General features: G+C 36.4%; 1 protein-coding gene, 1 long non-coding RNA gene and 1 pseudogene across 2 annotated transcripts; 2 read left to right on the forward strand and 1 right to left on the reverse strand.

Moving 5' to 3' along the window:
- Positions 1-477: 477 nt before the first annotated feature.
- LOC125471826 lies at positions 478-2,317 on the forward strand. Its single transcript, XR_007253898.1, has 2 exons — positions 478-978; positions 1,632-2,317. It is a non-coding gene; the product is annotated as an uncharacterized LOC125471826 (long non-coding RNA).
- Positions 2,318-3,754: 1,437 nt separating this feature from the next.
- LOC125473100 lies at positions 3,755-6,594 on the reverse strand (annotated as a pseudogene).
- A 941-nt stretch (positions 6,595-7,535) lies between these two features.
- Positions 7,536-9,061, forward strand: LOC103962184 (protein LURP-one-related 10-like). The gene is made up of 3 exons (XM_009374859.3): positions 7,536-7,980; positions 8,414-8,641; positions 8,785-9,061. The coding sequence occupies exons 1-3, from the start codon at positions 7,690-7,692 to the stop codon at positions 8,941-8,943; spliced, it is 678 nt and encodes a 225-aa protein (XP_009373134.3). The 5' UTR covers positions 7,536-7,689; the 3' UTR covers positions 8,944-9,061.
- Positions 9,062-13,193: the final 4,132 nt, after the last annotated feature.

Below are 13,193 nucleotides of genomic sequence, written 5' to 3' on the forward strand. Positions count from 1 at the left end.
TTTCGCTAGCCTAGGGCTGGCTGGCTGGAAGGGGCCAGCCTTTTGGCCCTTTCAGATTCCGTGGGGCCCATGAGTCTTCGGTTGGAGACGGTTTTCGAGCTATTTTCAACCATCTGGACCCTTCGGTTGGAGATGGCCTAACACATCATGGGGTCCTACACCCAACTAAGCCTTGCAGTACTATTTCTTTTTAAAACATTTATTTAAATTTTTAAATTTGCTTCTCGAGTCTCTTTTACATGCAAATTATAGTTTAATACATACAGAAATAATTTATTAATTAAGGCTTTTGCTATTTTATTGAATATGCTTCGCGTAAAAAAAAAAACAGACACTAGGATCCTCTTTTACACACATTTTAAAATGTGATCGATAGGTAAATGGAAATGACTAGTTACATCAAGGAAGGAGCCAATTATTTCCTTGTTTCGTCATATACCTTTAACACCCCTCATTTGCCTGTTTTGTTATAAATGAGTGGGCTAGCAGGACAGAGAAGTGCAGAAGAGTGTCTCAGCTGATTCACCGTTTTGATTAAGATCACTTCTCTCTCTCTCTCTCTCTCTCTCTCTCTCTCTCTCTCTCACTAACCTAATGAGCTTGTTTGTGAGAAGGGTAGCTGTAGGTAGCTAGCTAGCTAGCTCGTCGTCCTCTCAGTCGAGTGATGAGGAAATTCTGAAATATATATGAGAAAGGTGAGTTGAGCAAGATGGAGAAGCAGGGCACGTGCATTTCTAACTCATTCGATCGCGTATACTGAGATATATATGTACTGCTTTTTATTTAGCAGCTGGGAATTTATTACAAGTTTATATGTGTGTTTCATATCCAGTGATGAGTTAGTTGTTCATGTGCCCCTCTTCCCCATCATGACCACTCCACCTTGTTTCTTCCATGAAGATTGTCACCGTGGATCATAACCATGCAGACATTTCAATTCAGGTGTTCAATAATGCCGAATAATTAGCTCCACTTCAGGTGATCGTTTTCGCTGCATTTTCTTAATTATATATGTAAATACACTTAGCTTGATATTTATGAATTTCCAAATTGGATAAAGAACTTGCAATGCTAATGAATACTATTAACTGCAAGGATAAAGAGATCAAGAAATCTTAATGTGTTTCTTCAGTGTTCATAGGTTTGAAATAGTGCTCCAATAATTTTTCAACAAAATTCGTGGCAAATTATATTGAACTTTAACTTCAGTATTTTTGGTATTTTGTTTTGGTTTCCAATTGCTCTCTCTCTCTCTCTCTCTCTCTCTCTCTCTCTCTCTCTGATCTAGATTTATTTCGGTATGTGGTAAATATGCAGATGATAAATTGATAATCACTGTATGAAGAAGAATGCTATCTGGGTTACCTTTTTGTTACGATCATAAGATTAGTGCAGCAACCATTTTCATATAATTAAGGGCATAAGCAACCATGAAGCTCAATAATTTCCCTATTTTCTTTTTATTTTTTGAAGGATTAGCAGCTTGTTAGATATCTAATACTAAAAAAATCTAAAATTTTAAATAATACAGCAGCTAAATTAATATTATGTACCCTTAATTCTGATAAACACTAACTTTTTTTTATATATAAAAATTCACCCAAAGTGACAAAAGAGCAATTGCTTTTTAGGTTTTCATTTGTCCCCCTAGCACGTATGAGGAGGAAAGTTATCCAATTGTGGAAGTAAATAATGCTTTTGAAAAGCAAGCAACCCCGTCAAGGTCTTACCATAATTGCTATGAACATCATTTTTATAACAATGATATATTTGGACAGTATGAAGTGTAATTACCATTAATCCTTTTCACTTTCTCACTAATTAACCTTTTCTTTTCTTCTCTTAATTTCTGGCATCCTTCATATTGCTCCTGTTGTCATTCTTGTGCGGATACTGATCGAGGTAAGTCAGCATATTATGAGGGGCTTTCCTGCAACGGTGATATGCTCTTTTTTATGTCTAAATGACGAAGAGGGACTTGCCTGCAACAGAATTTTAAAATTATGAGTAGGGACTTGCTTACAATGGAGATATACTTTTTGTGGTATTCCTTCTACGTTGTCTTGCTCACTTTCACATGAATACAAGATAACGATGAGTGAGAAAGACACGTAAGGGCTATTATATCACTGTCGCAGGTAGGTCCCTCTTCGTCTTAACGACAAGACAACGAGATGCTTCTACCAAACTAATACAACTCTGCTTCATGGTTTTGCAAGAGGGTGCTATAGGATGTGTGGTTTGTGTTGGTGTATGAATGAAGTTTGAGTGTAATTTGTGTTTGTAGAAAGTAGTTGAAGTGTGGTTCATATGTATATATTGTGCGATTTTTCATACTTTATCGCAATTTAAATATTTTTAAGTAAAAAAGTTCACATAATAAAGCACAATTAATGTAAACAAATATTTTTGAAAATTGTTATTAGTACTTTAAAAATCTCATTTGGCACTCTAAACTTTTTGCAATTGGAAAGAAAAATACACTTATAAGGAGTGTAGAATGAGATTTTTGAAATGCTAATAACAGTTTCCATATTTTTTTTAAATTAACGGAAAGAAAAAATTAAGGTAAAACGATATTAACAATTTTTAACCTAAAATTTAGGTCGTACCATTAGAGAAAAAATACGGTTTCTAGCTAAAATCTAAAAGCCAAATTCCAAAATTTGTTTTGGCCTTAAACTAACTATTGGAGTAGGTCCTATCGGTGAATCCTACCCCCTTTAAATTAAATTGGAAACATGGTACCACCACCAAGGAAACACCACAACAACTGTCTCTATTCCTTCTCATCCACGTCCGACTGACAACGATTCGCAACACAAATGCATCCATAGCTTCTTGATATGTTTCTAATCCAACTTTTCAACTGTGTAATTAATTTCTGCTTAGTGGTTTTATAGCTGATTAACTTCAAGTTAATTCAGTTCGTGAGAGTGTGACTGCAGATTTTTTTGCTCTTCCCTGCAAATAAGAAGCCCTTTCACACCGACAAAACTTTTCATGTTTTTTTTTTTTTTTTTTTTTTTTCATGTTTTGGAAAGGCGACAAACAGCGATCTTTGGATGCTTCAATGATTTGATTTCACTGGAAAAAAAAGTGCAAGGCCAGAAAAATCTGATCCTTTTCTCTCTTTTATTTGTTGGTTTTTTACCTTTAAAGTAAATGGCTGCTATTTTTCCCACACAAAGCAAGATAAGATGGCACTTCTATCTTTTTTCTCTCAAAAGTTTTCAATACCTTGACTTCAAAACTCACATTATGAATTGAAGGGAAGTAGGTGATGAGGTTTTGCTTCCGCATGAGTGACATCGTGGCTTAATTTTGGCTCAAACGAACTACACAGTCCAACTGCTTGGATTGAGTGATCGACGTCCGTTGACAACGGTCAAGTATGTGTTGGTATCAAGTGTCTGTAGGTACTCAAGGAAAATTAAAATGGTTGCATTTCGACTTTAAGAACAAGCAAAGGACCAACCAGTATCATATATACCGAAATCGAGATTGGAAGTACCAACATATCTACCGAAATCGAAACTTAAATACTTAGTTCTAGAAAGTTGCAAATCATAGCATATTGTCTAACAATCCAAGCACTGAAAAAGAATTATAAATAAATAAATAAATAAATTTAAAAAAAAACCGCAAACTTATAAGCATGGGTAATTTTGAAGAGTTTAAAAGAATAATTTCATTGCTTTTTCGCAGAAATTGTCATAATCTATTATGTACAAGCAAGGTATCAACTCAAAGGTAAAGAAAAAACCAAGAACAAGAGTACACTAGCATAGCAAGTACGACAGAAGATTCTAGGTTGGTACAAATGCATATACAGTTTTATGCCAAACATTCTCGGACGAAGAAATGGACAAAAGACCGGCACAAGTACAGCACGATGTGCCAGGCTCAGGTGCCTCTCTTAAGCAAAAGATTAGAAGTAAAGGAATCTGATGCACATGGATGCAGCTAACTTATGCTTCAGCCTTGCATTGTGCTGGTGAAGTCAATCAACTGTCGCTGTGAATTCTATATGGCACAAACAACTAATGGTAAATGTTTAACAGAGAGATGCACAACTTACTGGTCCTCTGTTAGTGCTATAATTGGCTCCACCAAACCAGTCCAAGTAGTCTCTTTCAAATCAGGTTTGGATCCTGAGCTAAGAAGCAGTGCTTCCCGAGCCTTTTCTCTGGGAGCAACGTTCTTGTCAACCATTTTCTTCAGCAATTCCATTGCTTTACAAACCAAACCCCTTTGCCACAACCTGTAAATTACCTCACTGAATGAGGAACAAAAACGAATGAGAACCTTATCTAACATTGCTTCCACAAAGACACAAGCTTCATCAACGTCTCCCTTGCCCAATAGGCCATCCAACATAACCCTAACTCCCTTGCTCTACTAAGCTCCCCGTTTTTACATAATGCCTTTACCAAGATGTTATAAGTAAACGAATTAGGCTTGCACCCCCAGCTCTCGAGGCACGAAATCATGTTTAATCCTGCCTCCATATTGTTCTGATTGCCCAAACCATGATAGACAATGCCTTTTGACGATGGGATTTGTCTACTTTGTTTTTTCCCTTGCATCTTTTTCACTCTTACTTTTTTGCTACTCCGAGGGACTTTCAATTTAAATACACATGGTAAGTATAAACATCAGATGCACTGTTTACTGGTGATCCAAGTCAGTGCGTCATCACCTATGGAAGTGCTGCTATTGGCTCCACCAAACCCGCCCAAGTAGTCTCTTCTAAGCTGGGTTCAGATCCTGAGCTAAGGAGCAGTGCTTCCCAAGCCTTTGCTCCGGGATCAACTTTCTTGGCAACCATTTTCTTCAGCAATTCCGTTGCTATACAAACCAAACCCCTTTGGCACAACCCATAAATCACCACATCGAATGAGGAACAAAAACAAACAAGAACCTTATCTAACATTTCTTCCATAAAGACACAAGCTTCCTCAATGTCTCCTTTGCCAAACAGACCTTCCAGCATAATCCTATAAGTCTGCAAGTTTACCCCAACACCGTTTAACGTCATCTCACGCATAAGATTTCTAGCCCTCCTAAGCTCCCCACTGTTACACAGTGCCTTCAGCAAGATGTTATAAGTGATCAAATTAGGCTTGCACCCCAACTCTTCCATAGAAGAAATCATCATCAATCCCGATTCAACTCTATTCTGCTTACACAAACCATTTATATACACATTGTAGGTATAAACATCCGGAACCAAACCAAAAACAAGCAACTCATCAAAAACCTGATCCACCTTCTTGAAATCCCCTTCCGCGATAACGCCATGCAAGACCATGGTATAACAAACAATGTCAGGCTTAATTCCTTCCTCTTTCATCTTAACCAACACATTCAAAGCATCCAAACGCCTCCCCTGTTTCACCATAAACCTAATCACATTGGAATAGTCTATCATCCCAGGACAAAACCCAAGTATCTGCATTTCTCCCAAAAACCCCATGACAACAACACACTCTGAATCCTTTTGTTCACACAATGATGACAATATCAAAGCGCAAATCTTCACATTCAAACCATACCCGTTATTCATCATACAATTCATAATCTCAATAGCATATCCAACCTTCCAAATTCCACACAATGCATTGACCAAAATCCGAAAACGCGATTCTTCGAGCCGGATGCCCATTACGTGGCTCCTGAGAAAAATCTCGGGCACCAATTTAAGACCTTCACAGGACCCACAAAGCACATACAGCAATGCATTGAGAGAGTGAGCAGAAGGGACACACCTGAACTTGGGAATTCTGTAAAACAGATCAATGGCGTCCTGGGTTCTGCTCCAACGGTCATAAAAACCAATTAGATGGGCAAAAATGTGCTCCGGCGTGCCGAACTTTTCGACTTTTTCGAGCTGGGGGAGAACCGGAACGATGTGGTCGAACTGGGAGGTTTTGGTGAGAGTTTTGAGGAAAAAGTGGTAGGCTTCCGGGGTTGGGTCGGCGTTGTAGGTTTTAAAGGAGTAAATGAGCGTCGGAAGGAGGTGGCAGGGCGCCGGCAATGATTTTTTGAGGCTTTGAAAGGCTTGGCTTTGGTTGAAGATTTGTTGCCATCTGGTGTTGTACGGCGAGACCGGCCATTTCCTGTGCTTTCTCAGGAAGAATTTGCTACGGGTTTTAGTGCAGATGCTCTCACCATTTTTTATTCGATTTGGAGCTCCGATTGTTTTGGTTCATCTGTTTGTTTCAGGTGGGAAATACTCCTTGGGATTTATTCAGTTTCTGCAATTTCTTGCAGGGAACACGACGACCAAAAACGACATGTAGTATTTGGGGCATATTAACGGGCTGGAATAATGGTCCATTGGGTTTTTACTTTTTAAATTTCATTTTATGTCGAACAACTTTGGTCAAGAAAGGGAAGAAAATGGTCGATTTATTCGGTTTGGTTTGGTCCGATTTTAGGATTTAGGATTTTTTTTTTCCATGCATAATTTCTATGCAACTCATCTCTAATGATCAATCAACCCTGGCTGTCGATCAATTTATGATTTTGCGGAATGTTACTATCAGTCAATCAATTATATAGTGTCGATAGATTATAATGTGTCATTGCAATTAATTATTCAAATTTCACAACTATCACGTGTTGAAGAAAACCTCTTTTGTTCTAGTGACTTTTCGATTTAAATTTTGCAACTAATTATTGGCTATTAAATGTTAAAGCAACATTTGGGATCAAAGTTGAAAACTGGAAGTTGGAAGATACCTCAAAATTTACATGAGACCAAATCATGGTATGTAGTACAGAAAAGAGAAAAGTCATGGTATGTACTATTCATCATATCTTAAAATATTAATAGACAACAAGCGTGTACAAGTTTAGATATGATACTAGGGTTTAGGTAAGATACGGGTCAAAAAGTTACTAGATAAAAGAACGTTTACATAAACAATCATTCTAAGTTCATAGAGCTTGTTTAAGGTGAATAGGAATAGACAATATCCTTTGGTGCACTTGCTTGTGACTTTAGCGTTGATTTACACATTACAACTACTTTAGTGAATTTTTTTTTTTCTTTCAGTAATAAGATGTATATATTGAGAAAGATATACGATTTTACTAATATTAATATTGTCGATAATTATAAGATGAAAGTATGGTATATCTTTGGAAGCTTTTTATTTTGACCCGTTTTTGTAAGTTCATGGCTCCGCCGCATTTCATCATAGTTTAAGAACCTTAACACATGTTCAATATGTTAATCAACCATGTTAATCAAGTAGGTTTTTAGAGTATGCCTGAACATAAATAGATGCCCTGTGAGCTTAGGTTAAAGTCATCATCGCTCAATTTTTAAGACGTCTTCGTACAGCTGTAGAGGAAACTTCACTATAATTTAGGTTTTGTTCAACACGCAGTATGCATATTATCATGAGACAAAGTCGTGGTATGCAGCATCTGGATTACGACTTTCTATACGACGGTAGAACCAAAACCTTGGATTTCCTACCCTATATCTATATAATGCTGCTTTAAACTTGATCACCAACAAAACAAAGTCTTTGTGTAGAGTTTCGCCATATTCTGATTGACTAGTCAATATACGTAACACGTTTTGGTAAAAGCACATAACCGTCCGCAGTGCCAAGATTGTCTTTCCATAAATCAAAAACCAAGTGTTCATCGACATCGAACATTTCTCTGATCATGAAACAAGCAGAACCTAGCGCACCATCGTTAGAATCTGCTAACCCGGATCCTGGATCGGCAGCGCATGCTAACCCCACCGTCCCGATCATCAGCCCTCACTTCTGCAGTCCTAACCCTGTGGTTATTGAAATAGTCAGAAAAGTTCTAACAATAACAGGTGACAAATTTGTAGTCACTGATGTCAATGGTAACATGATTTTTAAAGTTAAAGAAGCTTATTTCAGCTTTCATGATCACCGAGTCTTGCTTGATGCTGCCGGACATCCTATTATCACTCTAAGAAGGAAGGTAAGGCTTTCTTAACATAAAACCCATTGATATATTATGTAGCTCTTGAACTTTAACTATTGTTTGTGAATTAAAGTCTCAGTATATAACGTAATGTTGCTAGGTAGTGAATGTAAACCATATATTCTGACACGAATCAGCTTAATTAATAATTATGAAAATATGACAGTTTAACGAGATAACACTTTTGTTGGTTTATATACTAATTCTATTGCACTTAACTAACTTGTTTCTATATTCTCAAATCAATAATGCATGCAGTCCAATATCTTAGTAGATAGGTTGTTGAGTTTCTATTAATGTGCTTCAGTTCGAAACTACTCTCATTCTCCTAATTATTGTAATAATTTCGAACTCTCTCCCTAATAATTAATAGTAAATTTAAAATAAAAATAAATAAATAAACTAACTTAGTTGTATGTTTTTTGTATAGTTCAACACTGCACATGAAAGATGGCAAGTTTTCAGGGGGGATAGCAAAGACTCAAGGGATCTGATTTTCAGTGCTAAGAGATCTTCAATGTTCCAATTGAAGGCCAAGTTGGATGTTTTCTTAGCACAAAACATAACAGAGAATGTACCTGACTTCAAGGTCAAAGGAAATTGGTCTGAACGATCTTGTGTCGTGCATGCTGGGGACTCCTCAACCATGCTTGCCCAAGTAAGATTTCATCAATTTTATATTCAGCCATAATATCTTATAACTAACATAATTAAGCAATCAGAAGCTTAGTTTGTTTCTTCAGAAACTTAATTTCTCCACAAGTACTGACTGGGATAAATATGTTATGGGGAAAATTGCAGATGCATAAGAAGCATACAGTTACACCCCTATCATTTGGCAAGGACAATTTCACAGTGACAGTATATTCGGGGATTGACTACGCATTCATTGTCGCGCTTATTGCAATTTTTTGTGAGGTTAACACTCCTCGAGCTGGGGCTCAAGCGTCGGGTGATTGATTAGCTTGGATCTGCTTCCTACGTTAATTAGGAAATGATGCATCTTTGTCCTTCGGCTTTGTGCTTTGTTTGGGCTTTTGCCTTGCGTTTTTTTTTGACAAGCTAGGTATTTCATTAATCATCTCAAACAATACATAAGTGCCAATTAATTATAAAACTTCAGTGACCAATAAAATGATCTGATGGTGAATTTGCTCAAACAAGACAACAATAGTAAATCTCTAAATAGCTACCACATGTACGAAAACTTCACAAGCCACACATACAAACTGTCATAAGACAATAGGTATAATAAACTTGTATCGACCACTGCAAAAGATCACCGCTGAATAGCGAGACCACGTAAAGTCATTCCGCAAACGAGACCACATAAGATCATTGTAGGTAGACAAGACCACATAACACATGGCCCAATGCGAAAACCATATCCAGTCATCATTGCAACACGGCCACAACACTCGCTAAGCGAAACAACAGAACTAACTAAGCAAAACTAATTAAACTAAGCTAAAACAAACTAAAGCAAACTGCTCCATACTACTTCGAGAACAGAAACCACATGTCGGCTAACTCCGATTGAGGGTTACGAATCTCTGACGAAAGCCACATGAAATGGCACAAAATAGGTACGCACCATCAACAATTCAAAACAATGTGGCAGAGCCGCAACCATTGAAACTTAGGCCGGAGATTCCAATTCTGAAATTCGCAAGCGAGGGGCTGCTACAAGTGGTGCAACATCCAGATTAGCATGCCTAAGGCTGTGCAACACTAACTTATGCTCGGTGCAGGGGCGCTGCGACAGGTTTGGGCGCAGAAGGCGGAGTGACAAATTTGGGCACAGAAGGCGTGGAAACCACAAAAAACCTCGATGGAAGTATCACAACACCGAATCCGATAGACGGAACTGGTTTAGACGCAGAAGGCGGAGTGACAAATTTGGGCACAGAAGGCGCGGCAACCACAGAAAACCTCAATGGAAGTATCACAACACCGAATCAAATAGACGGAAGTGGTTCCGACCCACCAACGGTCCCAATCCAAACCCTAAACCCAAATCAAGAAGGAGACATTGAGAAGGGCATAACCTGGATCTGGGTAAGAGACACGAAGCCCTAGGACTGCAGTACACAAAATGTTGGGAGGGAAAAAACAGGGAGGGAGAAATGAAATCCTGTTGAAACTGAGATGGGAAAAGGGGATGGCGAAGCGGATGGGAGGAAAGGAAAGGTGGGTGAAGAAAGGAAGGAAGGGGAAACTAGGGGGAGATAGGATGGGCTGCCACTGGCCCAAGCCATGGCAAGGGCCCGGCGGATATGGCGACTGCAACTTAGGGTTTTCTTGGGAGGGAAAAGGGTGAGAGGAAAAGACCGGACTTTCTCGGCCGCAATAATATTGTTCAGTTTTGCTTTGTATTTATATTTTTTTAACTTTCAATTAGACTCGGCAGTGTCTGACACGACACGAAAAAGATATAAAAATAGTTGATTTCGGATCAACACGATTATTAATCGAATGATTAACGGATGATCCATTAATAACTGGTATACACGGCGGTTAAACGTAGGTAACCCGTTAAGAAAAAAATTATTTTGATAATTTTAAAGTTTAAAGACAAAAAGATTTATTATAAAATATAATAACCATATTAATATATATACAATATGCTCTATATTAAATATATAGTTTTGTATTATTATTCTATATAAGTTAAAAAAAAGTTTTAGTCATTATTTATTCTTATTATGAGGGTTCCTTATTATCAATGCTATGATAAATTTTACTTAACATGTTGTTATCCAAAATTAAAATAAACTAGTATAGTATTTGTATAGGCAAGAACTAAGAAGACATATATACAAGTATGAAAAATGTGAAAGAATATATAAACACTCGTGATTCATCATTATTCCTCCACGAGTAGATAATGGTTACACTTACATTATCATTTAGATTTTCAAAATCCTCCAAACCCTCATGAATAATGTTTTTTATTTGAGGGTAAAATTAATAATAATTATTTTAGAAGTGTAAAAACATAAAAACAAAATATATATATACACACACACGCATCCAATCACTCATAGTGACAAGCTTTACAACTTTCATGTAGGGATCAGCTTCGAAATCCAACATTATAATCCATAAACCTTAAATTTATATTTAACTGTCGATTGTCATTTACGCTTTATTCTTCTTACTGAATTTCATTTTTTAAATTTTCTTTTTTGAAAACATGATCATTTGGTGGATGTAAGAAGATGAACGGTTTAGATCTTTGATATCACGTTTCGATATTTACGGTTAATTGAAATATGAGTTGATATCATATAGTTTGTAGAAACTTTATAAACATCAAGCAATATTTTCACTAACTGTAAAACTCTGAATATAATATCAATGATCCAAACCGTTCATCTTTCTGCATCATCTAATAAATCATGTTTTCAAAAAAGAAAATCTGAAAAAACAAAATTTGATAAGAACAATGAAGCGTAAATGTAAACAATCAATGGTTAAATTTTGATCTATGATTTATATGATTATAGTGGCGAATTTCGAAGTTAAGCTCTTCATGAAAGTCGTAAAGTTTGTCATTACGAGCGTTTATATATATTTTCTATATTTTTTACACTTCTACATTAATTAAAAAACCATTAAAGACTTTATTTAATTAATTAAGCTATTATAATTTATACCCATTTTGTTTTAGAAGCAATGGATGCTAGAGATTCAGATTCAGTAAACCTTAGTAATGAGGAGTCTGTAGAGATTATAATGGGAATATAACGAGATATTGGAAGCGAAAGTATAGACAATACAAATATGAGTCTTGCAAAGAAAAATGCTAGAACAATCAATTTAGGTAAGCAAAAATATACTTAAAAGAAAAATGTGTTTTTATGTTTTGGATGTGACAATATAGTATGTATATACTTATCTAGTATTATGTTTTTCATTTGATTATTTATTGGTTTAAAATATGTTTTCCTTAACGGGTAACAGATCGGGTCATATTACCTGTTAATATTATCGGGTCGATTTTGGGTCGGGTCATTTTACCCGTTTATTTTAGGGGTCTTTTGATATGGGTCCAATTTTATAAGCCTGTTTTGAATGGAATCCATTTATATTACCTAAGCATAAGTGGGGGCTAGTAAGTACAACAATCATCCATGTCAGCAATTAAAATGCACATAATTTACCAACAAAATTACAACAAGTGCCATTAGAGCCCTTTATCAAGTCTCTTGCAGATTTGTCTCTCTGTTTATTCAAAAACCTTATCCTCCCATCTTTCAAATTGGTTTGCGTCCGTATCCAGCGCAAACCTTGAAACAAATCTCCTAAATCCGTATGAAGCTATGAAAGCTATAAAATTTCTCCCACTATATGATGAAAACAGAATAGGCGAAGATCTGGTTCTGGCCTCCCGGTATACTTGGAGAACAGGTACTTTAAAATTTTTCGAAGTATGCATTGGATCAGTTTTCTTTGATACCTGTTTTCCCCCTGAAGTATACCTATAGAGCACATCTCACTTGAGGTTGTTAAGTGGAATTTGTCGGAATTGTATGCAAAGATGGAAATTATGAAGATCCATGAGTTGGAGATATGTTTATCCTACCCATCGATTTGGTTTACCTATAAAACAGGTATTGTGTTCTATAGGTATACCTGTAGAACAGGTATTGTAGAACAATCAAATCTATAGGTATACCTGTGAAACAGGTATTGTGCCTATTTGTTGGTTTCATGATGATAGAATGTAATATTTAAGTTCATACCCTTTTTTTTTTTGTTAAACAGTTATGACTGTGGAGTTGCTGTGATGTATATTGCACAACAAAAAGCTGATGGAGAATTAGTCGAAGGTGTCTTTTCGGCAGAGGCGATGAAGAATATGAGAGCACTTGTCCTTTGTAGATTCATAAATGAGGGAGATGGTAGCTGGGAAAAGGAAGACTAGGATAAAGAAGTTATGCGAAATTTGAGTTTTTGTTTCATTTAAGTGTTTCAATTCAATAAAATGATGGGACTCCAATCCATCCAAATTCATTGTCTACTAGATAAGTTTAAGCCTTCCTTAAAAATAGATTGATAAGAAATTCAAATTCAAAAATTGTTATCAAGAAATCTGGGAGAAAGATGAAAGACCACTAAACAATGAATTTGAATTCTGATAAAATTTTAAAACGTGGGTAATATATGGAGAACGTGCCAAATCTATAAGAGGGTAAAATAGTAAT

This window comes from the organism of the source record quoted next, unplaced genomic scaffold (genome assembly GCF_019419815.1).
Source record: "Pyrus x bretschneideri cultivar Hongxiangsu unplaced genomic scaffold, Pyrus_bretschneideri_v1 Contig11, whole genome shotgun sequence".
NCBI classification, from domain to species: Eukaryota; Viridiplantae; Streptophyta; class Magnoliopsida; order Rosales; family Rosaceae; genus Pyrus; species Pyrus x bretschneideri.